The following is an 18,196-nucleotide window of genomic DNA, read 5'->3' as shown; positions in this document are numbered from 1 at the left end:
GCTGTTCAGATGCATGCCAGCTAGATATGAAGAGCTTGCTCAATTATATGATGTTCAGGAAAAGTTATCTTCTGTATATCACGTATTTGTAAATTTGTAAAATAACCACGGCCACCTTAAGGCATGCACTTATGGAGCCTTGGTTCTGGACTGGCTCCTGGAAAACCCCACATGGCAGCTTGGACGGATTCTAGTATGCTGTTGATCTCCTGTCAGACCTGTTGTACACCTGACTCTCAGTGATTTCCATTTATACATCGCATCTTTTTGTATTGGACTTACAGGCATGTACAGTGGACATACTGTGTCAGTGGAATTCTCTGTTTAGTTTAAAATCCTCTCTGTACACAAATGCCCAGTGTTACTTAAAGGGTTAAGACAACCCCAGAAATGAGGGAAAATGCATAATTATCAATGCTTATCCATTTATTTGAATTTTTTTTAGCAAGATAACACTTATTTTTATTAAGAGTTGATTTGAAAAAGTTTTCTGTAAACGAACAGAAGACAGTAAATATGGTTAAGAATAAATGATAGTGCATTTTATTTTTATCTACTATTCTGTAGTATCTCTCACACTGGGATTTGATACGAATATCTGAAACTTCATGCATGAAGTTTTAATTAAACCATTAATGTTAAACATTAACTTTGGTTAGTTAATATTAACAGTGGTGTCTCCATAGTTACATTAACAAATCTGTCTCATACTATTAGTTTTCCTCATGTATAATATTCTTACTGTTGTATAAAGTATTTATAAATGCAATAATGACATGATTCCAGGCTCTTAACTTTTGTAACATAAACCCATTTTCATAAAGCTAAGAACTGAAAGCAGCACAGATGTATGTCTGAGCATAGCGTCTCTGCTGCCCTATGAGCCTTTGTTTTCAGAACACCCTGATTGACCCACCACCCTTCATGGTTCACTGATTCACTTGATAGATCAAGTTTAAACTAGTGCATATTAGCACATTTGTTAGTACTAGAGGAACAGTTGGCCTTCCTGCTTTAGGCTGCTGGTTCATTTCAAATGGAGCAGCCACAGAAAACAATAACAGAATACCAGTTAGGAGAGCACCAAAAGGCTGACAGACTGAAATCAGCTGCAGACTGTAGGAAATGAGATTGATTCATTCATATAGATGTTGTTAAAGAAAATTAAAAGACAGTTATTTTTTAAAAATACTTTTAAAGAAGTTTCAGCATTTAATCGTGTGAAAGTTTAATTTTTGACTGTTATTGGCTATTCTTTCATTAAACTCAGTTGTTTGGTGTGTTATAACATGTCCAGTGCACTCTGGGAATGATAAATAATAATTTTTGTCGTGATCATCCATTTATGTCAGCTGACAATCATTTGGCACAAAAAACCCACATCAGTAGTGTACTGTATCTCTGCTCAAATGCCTTGTTTGTGATACCTATTTCTATAAATAAAATAGTTTACCTTTCTACAAAAGTGAATTGATATTCAAGTAGTCATAAAGAGAATATTATAACACTTTTATCCTGTGAATTCATTTGGTTCTTGAAAATCTCACTAGGACTTTATGTATTAACTAATATACGTAATCATAAATACAGTTTCTGCTTGAGAATAATTTAATGAATGAATTTTTTTGTTTTTTAAAAAAAAAGGAAACAAAAATTCAATTAAGTTTCCTTAAAAATCTAAGGTTTTTTCCCCACCAATTGAAAAGTCTGTATTCCTTTGGCTGCTTATGTTTTCTTTTAAAACTTCATATTGCCACCTGGGACTTAACTGTTTTTCAGTTTTATGTATAAAAATTTAACTGACATATCAATGTTTGCTTTTTTCCCTTCAGCTTTCTCCTAATGGTGGTTTAACAGTAACAGAAAATGAATTGTAACTCACACTGTCTGGGTAACAGAATTTATGACACTTCATCGCCTTTTTCTACTTCTACAAACTCAGTACTCTCCTCCTTTTTCCCTCTGCTTTGGGTATTATAAGAGTGTGTGTGTGTGTATTATGTTTAAAGATATACTTTACTTACAGATTAAAGACTCTGTAGTCAGTTTTTACAGTTTTCTGGCTCTGGGTGTTGGTGGAGGTTGAGCATTTAGGGCCAGCTGATCACAGGTAGGAGTTCCTGTAGAGAAGATAAGAAACATGACAGCACATTAATGAATGTGGCTAAATCTCTATTAAATCAGGAGTCCTTATTCTTATAGTTTTCCATTTAATTTCTATTGGTACTTTAGGAAGAATATCAAGTCACAGAAATTATTTTTTTAGTCTTAATATTTTTATAACTTCTAGAAGACTGCAATAACAGCCGAGCAGATTTGTGTTGTAAGTACAATGATTAGAAATTACCAGTACGTACCTGCAGTGCTTGTTTCTGTTTCCAGAGAATCAAGAATAATTTAGGTTGGAACGGTCCTCTGGAGATTATTTATTCCAGCCTCCTGCTCAGAGCAGGTGAGCTTCTAAACAAGATCAGGTTGCTAAGAGCCATGTCCAGATAATTTTTGAAAATCTCTAAGGATGGACATTCCACAGCCTCTCTGAGCAATGTGATCCATAGCTTAACTGCCCTCATTGTGAAGAGTGAAATAAGAATCCTTGTTTCAGATTGGAATATACCCTGCTGCAACTTGTGTCCATTGCCTTTTTGTCCTTGCACCTGCAAGAAGTCTGTCTTGGTAGTCTGTGTTAGTCCCACAGTAGCTACTTAAGGACAGCATTTAGATGGATACAAGGCTATACAAAGCCTGCTACCTCTGCCTCTTGTATGTGGCTTGTTCCAGCCCCCTTGCCAAAGTCACAGTTCTCTGTTGGACTCACTCCACTTGATTAGTCTTGTGCTGGGGGGCCTGAACGTGGTTGCAGTTTTTGAGATTCAGGCTCAAAAGACTTGTAATACAAGGGCATAATCACATCCTTTGAACTGCTGGTTGTCTTCTTGTTAATGCAACCCAGAAAGCACTTGGCCTTCATGGCGTCAATGGCACACCTTTTACACATGTTCAACCTCTTGTCCATCAGGAACTTCAGATGCTCTCTAAAGAGGTACTGCATCGTTGGTCAGTCCCCAGCCTGCACTGTTAGGGTTTTGCTGGACTTCATGTTTGTCTTTATTGAATATCGTGAAGCTTTTGTCAAACCTTTCTTGAAGCTAATTAAGGTCCATGTGAATGGCAGCCCTGCCCTCCAGCACTTCTGCTCTCCTCATCAAGTTCCTAATTTTGTTTTCATCTCCTTTTTAAAGGAGATACTTTTTAGTATAGGTACTAAGGCTTATTACTGAAGACATTCAGGATTCACCAGGCCTTAAGGATTCATCAGGATTAATTTGCCGTGCAATGACATGGCATTGTATGTAACATTTTGCCATAAATATAATTAGAAATCTTGTTTTTTATGTATGCTTTCAGGTTATAACAGCAAATTGATCCAGTAATTTCCTTCATTATCTTTAAGAAATTGTCTAAGATTTACTAACACGAACTGGATAAAGTGCTAGTTTTCATTTCCAGATTCTTTAATGTGTTTAAATAAGTGAAAAAATAATCTATGGGACTTTTATAATTGTTATGTTTTGATCTTCTGACCTCTTTCAAGATGAGGGAATTTCCTTTGCATTTTTTGATTTGCAATCTCAGAAAACAAAAGTATTGCATTGTAGTATCAGTTTTGTTGGGTGTTATTGTCATATACCTGCTGGGAGTGTTTCATATTAAATTCCCAAAAAGATATGTTTTGATATTTGGGGTTTTTTTTGTTGCCCAGTCTTCTAACTTCTCTGCATTCACCCTGCTCCTGTATCAGGGTTTAACTAGGTTATGACATATGCTTTTTTTTTTCTGGTTCCTACAATGTTTTCATTAGTATGTGATTTATTTCTACTGTTTATTAGTTGAACAAACAAAAGTAATCAGTACTGTGATTTTAATAAATAATGCACATTCAAGAAGAAATTGAGACTTTTTTTAGACTGTAATTTACTTATCCTGTTAAAGTACTGTAATGGTTCTAACATAAAAATATCAGTTAAGCTGTAAAAATAGCTGGGCTCGGTATGTAATCTTGAATGTTCTGTGTTTTCCTTTTAGGCTTTCAAAATAGACCAAAATCCTTGAAAGTGTTTGTTAATCCAAGCAGCCACAAAAGAGAAGCCACTCATGTTTATTATGAACAAGTTGCACCTCTTTTTAAGCTTGCTGACATCAAAACTGATGTCACAGGTAAGTTGCTTCAAAAGCATAGTTTAATCCTTTGTGAAACTAGTACTTAAGCATGCAAGACAATTTGAATTTACTGCTAATCCTTATTGGCTTTGCCTGCAAGTAGTGCATTTGGAACTGTAGTTATTACAATGCAATATATTTTTATTTAATCAAAAAAAGTTTTAGTAATTCTGTTATTCATTGAATATTTTTTCCCCTATAGCTATCAATACTAGTAATATATTTTTTGTGGTTTTTAAAGCAAGTATTCTATAAAAAGGAACAAGCATTTAATGTCTGATAGTCTTGTATGTGCTTGCTAAGAGTTGTTCCTGCATTCTGACAAACACTTATCCTTAAACATTACTTCTCTTCTGAGAACATCTATTGGCCTGGCATCATAGAGGGGCTTATCCAAAGGACACATTGTTTCTGGATTCTGACTCAGTTTCAGGGATGAGTGGAAGCCTAGGTGATTAAGTTCTGTGATGACAAGGGCAGTTCTCACGAGGCACATGGGCACGACTTGGTGTCTGGAGAACGTGAAGGTACAACTTTAATGTTGTAGTGATGCTGCCTTCTGCTCAACAATGGGTTCCAGAAAGCGGGTTTGGACTTAAAGCCCCAGTTTCTGCGAGAGTTCTGCTTTAGGTCCCGAATTTACCCTTTGGCTGTTTAATTTGATTAACTTTTTATAAGAAATTGAACAGGGTTACGATGAATTTTCTTAAAGCATGATCTGATCATTACTTCTGCCCCCTTTTGTGAAGAGACCAAAACTTATGCTGCATCAAATTTGGTCCCAAAAACCACTCAAGCTTACAGAGAAATTGTATTAGTATTTCCCATTCAAAATAATTTTTTTATCCATAGTATTACAATTCCCTTTAATACACTGCTAATTTTTTGATTATGCATTTCATATCCGTGTAAAGTGTAAACTCTGGTGCAAGAGATTTTAACACCAAATAGTCTTTTTCCTCTGTCTGTTGTAATTGGTTTGCAAAATAATCAGTTCCAGCTTAAACAAATTATAAGATGGAGGGTTCAACCTACAGTTGTCCCTTAAACTTCTTGTGAAAACATGACTAGTTCAGGTGTCAGGCCAAAAATCATTCTGAGCAAGTCTGATTTAGGCATGAGGATATAAAAATGCAGTAAGTGTTTGTATATGAGATTTATCTTGCTAATTTTATTACCTGTATCTATGTATTTTTAAATTACTTAGCCCACAATTTAAAGTAAAATCAATTGAAGATTAAAGACGCATAAGAATAAGTGTGAAAAAGATTCAGTCTGTGTTAAAATTCTGTTGTGATAATTTCTTAACTTCCCTTAATTGACAAGGGAATGCCAGCAGCTTTATATAAGTTTAGATTCTCATAGACATATTTTTCACCTGCAAGGCATAGATGATATTGTAAACAGATTAATAATAATGCTGTCTTCTTAGAAATTGAACTTAGCCTTGTTTGGTCACAATTTTTAAAGAAAAAGGTTTTTTTTGTCATGCAACCTTAGTTAGAGATGAATGACTACGTCATATTGTTAAATTAGTTATTACTTTACCTTAAGCAACTATTTAAAGAAAATCACATTTTAAAAAATTTTATTCCTTACTACTGGTTAGTGTTTCTTCTATCTTTACTGTGAACATAACCTTGTTTGTTAAACTCTGTTAAAGGCAGCATTATCATTAACCTGTACAAGATTACATTTTTAGCTATGTAATGTCACCTGGAATCCTAAAGCTGAACAACTAAGCCATATCTGTATCAATATTTTTTTAGATTAATTCATAGAATTTCATATAAGCTATGAATATTATTTGTAGTGGTTTTAAAAACCACTTTAAAAATTTTTTTTCCTAATTGAATAAAAACAGTATAAAGTTTATTTTTTATTATTTTTTTAAATTTTCAAAAGAAACTTCTGTTTTTAGCCAGATAAATGTTTAATGGCTTATCCTTAAAATAAGGTTATTTTGGCAATGTCCAAATACTAGTGTGCTTATTAGCTGCCTAACACTCCTCCTACAGGCAAAATGAGAAAACTACATTACAGTTTTAAATGCTAGTAGAGAACTAAATAATTAAGAACTATGCATTTAAAAAAAAAAAGGGGGTGGTGGTGATGGGTGCTGAGTGAAAGTCCTGTCTACTGGTACCATATTCTAATAAAACGAAGTGCCTCATTTCAAGTAAATTGAACAGTTTTTTTTCTTCCCATAATTATTTTTGATTTTGTGAAGTTGGAGTGTGCATCTTGCTGTTTCTGCTTTTTTGAAACATGGCCAATTTTTACACACATAGTGTACAAAGATGTTTTAGGTAGTAAAGTTTGAAGGCTTTTGTACAATTTTTACACTGAAGATAGTTTACTTTTAGTCTTTTCACATACACATATTTAAAGCTTAAAATTAATTGAACACAAAAATCTTAAAGCAAATTTGAAACTCTGAAGTGACTTCCAGCACATACACAATACAAGACTTGCAGGTTACTAAAAAAATAAGCTCAAAAAACTTTGACAGTGGAATGCTGAAAGACAGAGATCTCCTCATCCAATCTTGTATTTTGGTAGCTGGCTATTGCTTCCTACATGATCAAGCTTGCCAGATCTTACTCTTCATTGTAACTTCTGTTGGAATAAACTTTTTCTTTTTTAGAAGTTTGGAGTGGAGGTATTCTTTCCTACTCAAGGATATACAGCAGTCAAAAGGCATGTGTGTAAATAAGTGAATTCTGAAATAGCATTTACTGTCTCCAATTATCTTTAAATTTGGTAGGGTTTTCTTTTTTTTTCCAAATTACTTTGCACACTACAGACATATTAAGTGAAATTAACTAAAAGTCTTAGAGTGGATTGTGTTTTGTTGTTTTTTGGGGTTATTTTTGTAACATGGAATAAACAAATCTCTGAAGTGCTCAGTGCAGTAGAAAGTGGGAATTAGCAAATTTAAACTGAAACAGTACTTTAACTGTAGCTAAGGCTAAGCAATACTTAAAAACTGGTCTTTACACAGTCTTTTAAGAGTTTGGCAATCTTGAGTGCTGCAGCTGGCATAAGGCTGTTAGAAGAACGGTGACTCTTCTAAAAATCCAGTTCAACAAAAGCTCGCTCAACATTTGGGATACCTACAAGTACTGGCAAATAGTGATAACTGGAGCTAGTATTTTAGAAATATATTAGTATCTTGCAAAATCTTACACATACTGAAGAAAAATAAATAAACGTAAACCCAACAGACTCCTAGTTTGTCTTCCTTCTCTTCCTAGTTTTGACTCTTCTGTTTCCGTTTATGCACAATTACAAGCTGCATGTTTAGGCAAAAACAACAGCCTTCCCCACACCCCCATTTTCAGGGCAGAATCACAAAGGAAAGGAGAGTGATTGAGAATTGGACAAATAACATTGGTTTAAACTTACTATACAGTAAACGACATTAATATATTTTTTCATCCAGTGTCAACACCAGCTAATCTATTGTTATCATTAGCAGTTTTAATCCTATCGACATTAGTCTGTGACATGGGTGCCAGTATTTATGTGTGTCATATGGAAGTGTCCCACATTTTGAAGTGTTGAATTAATTATATGTTGCTTTTTCTATATGTAGGGGCTGAACCCTTAGTTTCTTGTTGACTATGTGAGATAGGGTGTTACAATGTGTTGGAGTATGTGTGACTGTTCAAATGAGGTACGCTGTCAGTACCCTTCTTTCAGAATGCTATTACTTGAAACTTAATGCGTACTGGAATTTACAAGTTGGGAACAAAATGTCCTTGAAAAAGGAAAACTTTTTCAATTATGCATTAGAAATGGTTGCAAAAAGCATTAAATAATATTTTTGTGATAATATTTGTGCCAAATATGTAATCTGAATCCTTCTCAAATGGTGAAAGAACCTCCTTCTTCCTCTTGCCAAAATTTATTTTGTGATTTTTTTTGGTTTTGTTTGGGTTTGTTTTTTTTTTTTTCCCCTGAATTGGAACAAGACCAAATAGTCAAACATCTAGCTTTATTCCAGCTATCAGAATGACTTTTACATGTCCCTCTGGAGGTTGTCAAGCCTGCAGAAAACTTTTTAGACATGGTCTTTTTATGTCTGTGTTGGATTTTTTCATTTTTTTTCTACTTGATTGATTTTCTATATGTTCTCATGAGGTTTTCCTGGAAACTTCAGTTTTTCATTACCTTTTTGTCACAGTGTTTCAAAATAGATGCTCTGTACCTCTGTCATTCTCTCATGAAATTTTGAATTTCTTGGAATTATCCCCAGTGTTAAGCCTTGCAGTAGTCATCCTATATAATTTCCAAACTTAAACTATTAGATGCAAAGAGGATGGAGTCAATCTGGCTAACACTAGTCATTTTTACTGCCTTTATTGATTTCTCTGTAGACATGAGTCCTCTTTATTTCCATGTCCTTGTTCTTTGAGTGAATTAATTTTGTAATAGTAAACGTAACTTACATACATTACATTAGGAAACTACTGAGCGTGTTTTCTTTTACAAAATAAAATCTTATTTACCATACCATTTTAATTTGACTGTACTCATAACTTTCTAAATATCATCATGTTCATTTAAAAAGGCATATAACCTGGTAACCAACGGTATGTTTTCATGGAAAGAGTTTCTTTTACAGTTAAGCAGTGGTAAGATATTTGAACCTTTCTGCATTTTTGCATGATGCACAGTTTTATTGGTCACTTTTTTCACGACCTACAGATAATGATAAAAGGATGGTTCCCATTGGTAAAAGCAAAACTGAGTACGATAACTTAAATATTGCGCTTTGATCTTCCAGAAGAGGTCCTGCACGAAAGTAAATTCTGTAAATATTTCCTGAAAGCTATTATAGTGATAGGTATTTCTGTAGCAAAATTAAGAATTTCCAAAACACCAAGCACTAGAACTTTGCTAATACTGGTTGGGAGATTTTGAAGTTATATGCTGATAGAAAATTGTTTACTGTGAAGTGTATATATTTTATCACTTTTATTTTGATTTTGATTTCTTTAAAAAAAAAAAGTTAAATATATACACTCACTATATATACATGCATTCTTGTGTATGTGTGGGGAGAGAGAGAGAGACAGAGGTGGTTTCAATTCTTGTAAGCAGAATTTGAATAATCTGTAGAAATACTGTTATAACAGGTACAGATACGGAATGATTGTTTTAGACACCAAGACTAATAATTTTAACAGTGTTTAGAAACACTGGAGAAAAGCCTTGAACTATGCTAGCACCAGGGACAGACAAGCATGAAAGATTAATGTAATTTTGCATATAATGATGCACATTCTTACACAAAAAATCCATCTGCAAGTGTCATGTCAGTCAGCAAAAATCTTTGATGGGTGGCTGCAGCTGGGCTGTCTCTTCTGGCAAAGCTGGCCTAAAAAATGCTAAATGTAGTTATGATGCTTTGTGCCATCTGTAGTATGCCAGTTTATCCTGTCTTCACTGGCATTTACAGTCCTATATAGGGTATCAGCAAGCACAGAGACATCAATGTAGAGTGACAGATTCATTTCCTCCAGAGGCTATGAACTCTGGTGTATTCTTGTGCCACCTTCCTCTGTGTATTATATTCTGTTGTCACTGGTATTTGGCTTGATTTCATACTTCTGTGTTTAACTCCTCATATTTTTGATTTAGCAATTTGCATATCCTAACACAAAGGCAATTAAATTTGATTGATACTGAAATAATTCAGTCTTAACTGAGGATATGCTTACATTTTCCTGAAGTTTACCAACTGTGTCAATGCTAAAACTTGTATTTTGATGCAACAAACATCTTCTCTAATTCTCTGAATTTAAATGCACTGAATAGCCATGTGTTTGATGGCAGCTGAGTTTTAATGTGTCTTGCCTTTTAGCTAGCGTAACTGTAAAACATAGCTTCTCATACTTTTAATGCATTTAATGATTTAAAAAAGAAAATCTGAACTGAATTACCGTGTGTTCCTTATGTTAGAAGGGCAAAAATAAAAAAATCTTTAAAATTATCTAATCTCCTCATAATTAAACAATGTTATTTTCCACAGTAACTGAATATGAAGGACATGCTCTCTCAGTACTTAAAGAATGTGAACTCCAGACATTTGATGGGTAAGTTGGTTAGTGACGATGGATGTTAGTAAACCTCATCACATTAGTTTTTATTTGTATTCCACCCAAACCTATGCTAGTAGGTATTTCATGAGTTACTCTGTTTCACATATATATTAAGCCTGAGAAAATCGGTTCTTATTAGATGCTTTGTTTTTTATTGCTTACTGACAATAGGCATGTATTTTAGATTCATAAATGATGATAAATAAACAGAAAGGTTTCTTAAATATGCTTCATGAAAGCTTCAGTCTCTGTATTTGCAAGAATGACACAAGTGCCTTGTATTTCACTCTTTCCATTCAAATGATTCTTAAGGAGAACACTTTATCTAAAAGTAACTTGAATGTTTTTTCCATTTAAAAAAAAAATCATTCAAACTTATTTGAAGTCAAGAGTGAAAATGCGTGTTCAATTATTTTTAAAGACCTTGCTATGTGGATTAATCCTGAAATCTTTGGTATTTTTACATTAATCATTCAATAATAAGATTCAATAATATATAAGAATAGTTTTGCATACTGTGGAAGTCTTGCACCATTCTTACAACTCTTATTGGAATATGCAGTGAGCTATACAAGAAGGCTTAAATAGTGTCTTATAGTCTAATCAATTTCTATTAGTTCTAGAAACTCACAGTTAGGTAAGAAAATATATCTGAAAATGTATGTATGTATTCCAGATTCTGAGGATAATTTCTTTCCAATTAAGACATGCCTTTTAGGGTGCTAGCTTCCAGTTTGTCCTTGGAAGCAGATATGAAGACAGAGAAGAAAAAGCCCGGGTTCTATCTTCTTGCACAAACCCCTTCTACTCTGAGTCATATTTGAGTTGTTTCGTCTTTGGTCACTGGGTAGAGTTACTGGAGTACTTATCCTGTAGGACTTCTCTCCAGTAGCCGGAACTAAGGGGAAAGAGGAACAGAAGAAGCTGGAATAAAATAACCTTAAGTCAATATGATGCAAGAATTTCTGAGGTGAAAAAAACCCTGTCCTTTCTAAGTTAGCTGTTTATGTGTTGCTTTTTTTTCTCACGTGGAAATTAAGTAGCTTTTATTATCAGAGTTTATGAGCAAAAATGAAGTGTTTGAAAAATGAGTTTTATAACTTCTCAGATAGCCTGGCCTCCATCTATGTACTCATTCAATAAAGCACAATACAGAAAAATATCCTACTAAATAGCTAACTAGAGACTGATAGGCTGAGGTCAGAATTCATATTACGCTAAAGGTCTGATACTTTGAAAAAGAAAGCTACAAAACATCACTAACCTCTCTCTTCTCCATTATCTTTACGGTTGTTCTTAAGAACAGGAAGAGAATATTTGAAATCGGGTTTTTCTTTTTCAAATTGTTCAAAGGCTTATGGCATACTTTTGATTATGTTCCTGTGAAGTCCTTTGTGACTTCCCCGTTGCGGTCTAGCCTGAGAATTTTTGCCATAGATATAAAAAACTTATAGGCCTCCAAAACCACCTCAGTCTTGAAAAATAAAATTTTAATGACAATTTTGGTTCATTGAAAATTAAACCAGAAAATGTGTGGGATCTGGTTTGAATTGAAAATTAACTCCACAACAATGACATTGTCCTACTGATGAAAAATTATGCTTTTAGCAATTCTAGCAGCCACCTGACGTAATGTCTTTTCACTATTTCCATTAAGTCTTGGGAAGTTTTACTTGTCTCTTCAGCAGCATTGCTTGTGACTTGGCAGGCTTCAGTTCTTTCCTGTTTTGCCCTGGCTTCCTGTCCCGTTTTGTTCAAGTCAGATACTTTATCTGTCACTTAGTTCCCTGTTTAGAAAATAGAATAGCACTTCTGTACCTCCCTTTAGATGTGGAAGGCACTGTCTGTGGTGGTAAAGGGGTAAGGTAATTTTTGTGCTATTTCTATATGGCAGAGTTCATGTAGACCTGATCTGCCTTGCCCAAGCTCGGAAGCGACTGGAGGCGAGTTGGGTGTGGACTGAAGGCCATGCCTGCACGCATTAGTCTGCTGCTCTAACTTAGCTCGTGCTTTTCAAGTGTTGCCTATTTCAGATTGACTGAAAGCTAATTCAAGTAAAAATGGATAGAGGGCAAGACACAACAGTTTTTTATTCATTACAGTAGGTAAGCAGTATAGCAACATACAACTTCTGATCTTGAATTTCTCTCTAAGAGAGTTATGGTTCCTTACATGTTAAACAGCACGTGAAGTAAATTGAAGCATATGATTTGCAGTAGTAAATTGGAAGTTTGTATCTCAGTGCTTTCTGTAAGCGATACTGCTAAGTTTTAATTCTTTGTCAAAGCTGTTTGTTTCTATATATAATTTCTTTTCTCTGATTTCTCCAGTTCCCACTCTGTTTTGCAAGATCATAGGCATATGTCATGTATCTCATATACTCCAGCTTTTTTGCTATCCACTTTTTTTTTTCCTACCAACACTGGAAATTTAGGTACTTTGCCAACTTGGCAGTGTGCTTTTTTCCCCCGCCTTGGTGACAAGTAAAGTGCATTTGTGATGCTTTTATCTCAGCTGCATTTTCTTGTTTGTACAGTGACAGAGATACACAATAAACATGCCTGTATTTCTTCCCTAATCAGGAGCCTAAGGTATTATGGATATTTAGAGTAGCCCCAGTTAGTCAGACTTTAGTGAATAGTTGATTAAGAAACTTGTGTCTGATGGTTAGACTGATGGTTAGACAGATGTTTCTTCCTCTAAGAAGCCGCCTTCAAGGTCTTAGTCAAATCTGTTTGCTCAAGACTTTCTACTCCTTATGCGTAGCAGGTTCTCGCTAATTAGCTTTGGAATCCCTGGTCCCTGAGAGTATCTCTACTTCCAGCCAAAAACGCAACTCTTGATGATTAATGCTAACTTAATAAAAATTAAAGTTAGCAGCATTTTTATGTTATTCCTTGGACTCTTCATCTGTTTCCAATAACAACAAACACAGCCCCCCAAAATCAGAAGAAAATATATCTGTTTTCAAAAGTTTTAATAGCCAGAAGACAATCCACATAAGTCCTTCCAGGTGTACAATTTATCAGACTGCAAAAATTAACTGTTTTTGCTGCTGCGGCAGAAACTTTTAAGCCTAGGAATAAACCAATCTAAACCAAAAATGAGATAAAAGACAGGAGATGACTCCTGATTACGTGCAGGAAGAAAATGTGCTCCAAACTTTTTCGATATACTCTCCCCCCCCCCCGCCCCCCGCTCATGTGGGCAGTGTTTAGCTAGATAAAGGAAACATTCCTAAAAATTTAGAAATTAAAAAATAGCTAGGAAATAATAATAGGAACTGAAGAAAAATGTTAAAGCAGCTGAGATAATTTAATTTAAATATTTAATAACATAATGAGTATTTTCTTATAAAGACCTTACCAGTTTTATCTGGTTGAATTATTGGAAATAGTTTTACAACTGCATTCCTGTAGCTATATGAAAAAAAGATATTTTAAGTAAGTGCCTCCTAAAGTAAACCTGACATTTATATTGTAAATGCTTGGAGTGTACTATTACTATTTTTATCATTAAAGTGTGTTTACCTTAAAAACATTTAACTTTCAAACATTACTAATTTGGAGAATCACTTTAATAGTTACTTAAATAAACAAAAACAGGAAAAAAAAAAGAAGACGTTTGCTATAACAGAGCTTTTACAGACAAATGCATTCCTCTCTATAGCCACAGCAGGTGGGAGTTTAATTACATGCTCCAGAAGCAGTGATTAAGTACCTTCATGCAAAGGATTGCTGGCACTAGGGTTTTATACCTTGCTAAATCCCTCAACTGCCTGCACAGTGTGTGGAATTAGCTGTTTTCAAGTATTTTTAATTTTATTGTAATATTTGGTGAGTTGTTATTATAAGGGCAATTAAATAGCATTGGAATGCTTGTGTGGGTCAGTATTGAAAGATTTAAAGAACTTTTCCACTGAGGCACTTGAGCATGTGCTTAACTCTTCCATCTGATCGATGCACACGCATAACGTGTGATAAGGCAAGAAATACTTCGTAAGTTGTTAAATATATTTACTTCTACTCAGATAGAAGAAAGCAGAAATAAGGATGCTTATATCTTGTTAGTTAACATTCACTGATCTGACAGTGAAGCTCTAGCATGTTCTTAAGAAAGAATGTTTTTTAGCTATTTGAAATATCATTATGTAGATGATGTGTGATAGCTGCCTTCCACTTGTTTGCTCAGCTATGGAAGAGTTTATTTTGAACTGTTTAGCATTTTTGTTTTGTAATAGGGTAGTTTGTGTCGGTGGAGACGGATCTGTCAGCGAAGTTGCTCATGGTCTACTACTTAAAGCCCAGATAGATGCTGGAAAAGACACAGACTATATACCAACGCCTGTCAGAGCACCGGTTCCTCTTGGAGTAATACCAGCAGGTAAGACTAAAAGGTACTGTTACATTTTCTAAGTCACTGTTCTATGTCCTTCTGGCATGTTTTACAGTTTTGGCTACTAAAGGCAGTTCTTGGTGCTAAATCTTCAGTTACTTAAGGGAGCTATTGAATAAATGTCCTAAATTAGTGATTTAGATTGATTACAAATGACTAGATTTTAAATCATTATGATAATTTATAGTAATGGCACAGATGAGCTCCTTGCCTAAAGGAAGAAGCTCAGGAAGAAGAAAACTAAAATAATTTTCAGCTGATCCATGCAAAGATCAAGTTTTGCCCTTATTTGCTGCCAGAAATGATACCAAATGAAAACTTTGTTTTCTAGAATTTCCTTAATATAAGCCACGCTGTTTTGCTTCTCTCTCCAATTTTCTTGGCAGGATTCTCAGTTGGATTCATGCTTAGTTTTTAAATGGTGTCCCAGGAATACATTTTGTGGGTTATATTAAAAAAAAAAATACTTTGCACACAAAACTGCTTTCTCTCTCCTTTACTTCTACAGACCTGAAAATGTATGTACCTCTCTTGAAAAATCCTCTTGCTCGTTTGTTAACTTGTAGTTGCATCTTGTGGTGTAGGTTTTTTTTTTTATTGTTTGTTTGTTTTGGGGTGTGTCTGTGTTCCTTCTCCTCCCAATTTTTGTATTTGCATTTCTTAGAATATAACTCAGGCCAGGCAGGGAGGCTTAGCTAGAATTAGTACAGGTAGGGTTGATTCTGGACTGGTGTATGAATCGCTTCTCTTTAAAAGAGGAGGGGTACTTTTGCATGGACGCTACCTTCTGGTGTGGATGTGACCACTTGATGTAATTTGTCAGAGGTTTTTAACTAGCAAGGAAAAAAATCCTGCAGCCAGGTGAAGAGCAAATCATTGTTTTCAGTTTTCTACAAAAAGGGAGCAAGACGCTTCCGAACTGAGCAAGCAGGTTTTAAGTGCTCTGACTTGCTTGGCACTTCTAAAAACAGCATTAAGACAGGGACTAGTTGCTTGTAAAAATGCAAGATTACACTAGCTTTTTTCAAGTTAAAAAAACCTTGGAAATGTATTGGTAAAAGATACGGTAATCTCAAAGACACGAAGCAAAGGAATTTTAGTACAGCAGTTGCACCATCACTTATCAGTTCAGTTGCTGTGAATATCTTGATGGTGTTGAGACAGAATCTCTCCAGCACTTGACTCCATGATGTTTGGGGGTGCTTAAGTCACTGTGCCTCATCATTAGTGCTTACTCTCTTCAGTTTAAGACAAATACATCATGATCAAAAAGGATTTGTAAGGAATTTGTAAACCCAAAAGAATGTTGTATGGCTTGGTACACAGAATGCCATAGACTTTGTTAAAAGAGAGTGAGAACAATTTATAGAATCGTAGTGTGACAAACTCCTTAATAGGTTCTTAAAAATAATCTGTATCTTATTTTATTTCCATATTACTGATATTCTAAAAAGTAGTCGGTTAGGAAACGGGTAAGTATGATACTTGTGTACATGAAGAAGATGGAACTCAATGGTCAATTTTTTTTTTCTTTTTTTCCCCCAGAAATCCATTGTACTAAATTATTAGGATTCTCCAGCTGAGTAAAAATATAAACTGTATTATGGGATAGCATTATTTGAGTGGCTTAAAATCTGGTTTTAACCTCTATTATAAATAGTTACGATAGCATTTTGAAGTTTCAGCCAACTTGACGGGAAGAAGCTGCTCTTGAAACAGTTTGCCTCCTGAAGAGACAGGTCCAAAGGGGAGTGTGTTTTTACTAAAATACTCTACTGAGCTGCCTTATTTTGGTCCAAATCAAATGGATGAGATGTGGGGAAGCCTGCAGTTGTACTGCTGGCCATTAGCAAGAGTGTTTGTTGCTATGGGAACTACTGCTAAGAAACTGTACGGAGAGGGAATGGGAGAAAGGGGAGGGGGAACTGGAAGGACGTTAAAAAAGCTATCCAGTTGTTACTGAACAAGAGACAATCTATATCTGATGACTGGGAACCTTTTGGTCCTAAATGGTTCATTTAAATAAATTCATGATTTTCAATTAATTCAGAAAATAAAATATTACTGAGGGACTGTTAATTTCTGTGATATTTCAGGCAAAGAACCAAAATGTTGGTGCAGTTTTCATCAGAATTTTAGCTATGCTTGACTAGGAAGTCATTACATCACATTTATCTGTTTGGATGGGGGAGACATTAACAGCCTTATGAATATTCATGTTGTCTGGTTAATTAAGTTAATTGTACTGCAGAAGTGCTTGCACTTCCAAGGACAATTTTTTTTCTCTACAATTTCTGTTTGGTACCTTCATCAGTCATGCTTTACATGACCTGCAGATACTTTGTCCTTACTGTAATGCTTTTGCACATTTCCTAGGAAGGAGATGGTAGGAAGTTGTTTGTAATGTCAGGAAAATGGGTTAATATTTTGAACCGAATTATATTTTTTGACTAATAAAATCTTCTTTGTTTCTGTTTAAAAAATGTTGGTGACAGAGATGCTGGAGTTGTATGGATGAAACCTTTTTACAGTAAATTGAGTAGTTGGAGTGAGATCTAAAAATGTGACTGTTAGTAATCTGTGAGGGGTGCAAGGTCATAGATGAGCATCAAAGAAGGTTATTAGTCTCTGAAGTAATATGATAGTGTTCAGGGGAACAATCTTGTTACTGGTAAATAATATTCCGAGCTTACATAGGGGAGATAAAGGTTTAGATGACTTGGGAGGATGAATAATGGCATTAAAACCACTATTATTGAGTCACCACTGAAATCAGCAAAGCTTATATTTTAATATTTATTGTATGATAACTTTCATTGTTTTGGTTCTATTGATAAGCTTTTGTGTGTGTGTGTGGCATCCTGCTTGTAAAGGACCTAGGTAATGAGACACATTATTCAGTCATTACTGGGACAAAAATGCTGTTAGGCATGTATTCAGAGTTTTTTAGAGAAGGTGATGGTACTTGCTACTGCAAAACTGCACATGTTCTAGATCTTCAACTTGTGGAAGGGTGAATGCATTACTTAATGTTTTTGAACACAGGCAGAACTTGTTTTATTTTCCTAGGAGTCATGAAAGGATGTTTACTTCTGCAAATGTTAGTGAGCTCCACAGATTTAAGAGAGGGATGCAATTACTTATGCCTATCCTGTTCAGAAAGAATGAGATTTAACTCTCACTAAAGTCAGTACGAAGATTGGTATTGACTTCAGCTGTGGTCATGTGTTATCTTGCTGCCATCTGTATTGATAAATTACTCTTACTTAAATGAGGAACCCCAGTTTTAAGACATACCAAGCCTAATCTTCAGAAGTATGTTCCACCTTGTGCTCTTTTATTAGCTTAATCTTCAGTGACAAAGAAAAATATTTTTTCAGAATAACAACTTCCCTGTTGTCACTTTACAGGAAATAAACACGATTTGCATGACTTGTAACGATCTGCTCTTTGTGTGTGTGATTTCCTTT

General features: G+C 34.8%; 1 protein-coding gene across 1 annotated transcript in view; it reads left to right on the top strand.

Moving 5' to 3' along the window:
- The window catches only part of CERKL (CERK like autophagy regulator), a 60,393-nt gene that overhangs the window by 29,159 nt on the left and 13,038 nt on the right, over positions 1-18,196 (top strand). The window contains exons 3-5 of the mRNA XM_075153376.1: positions 4,087-4,218; positions 10,262-10,325; positions 14,572-14,714. Coding sequence (XP_075009477.1) covers positions 4,087-4,218; positions 10,262-10,325; positions 14,572-14,714 — 339 coding nt within the window. The remainder of the gene's footprint in view (positions 1-4,086; positions 4,219-10,261; positions 10,326-14,571; positions 14,715-18,196) is intronic.

This window comes from Calonectris borealis, chromosome 6, assembly GCF_964195595.1.
Source record: "Calonectris borealis chromosome 6, bCalBor7.hap1.2, whole genome shotgun sequence".
NCBI lineage: Eukaryota > Metazoa > Chordata > Aves > Procellariiformes > Procellariidae > Calonectris > Calonectris borealis.
The sequence above is the reverse complement of the archived record's forward strand: the minus strand, read 5'-3'. Positions and strand labels throughout refer to the sequence as shown.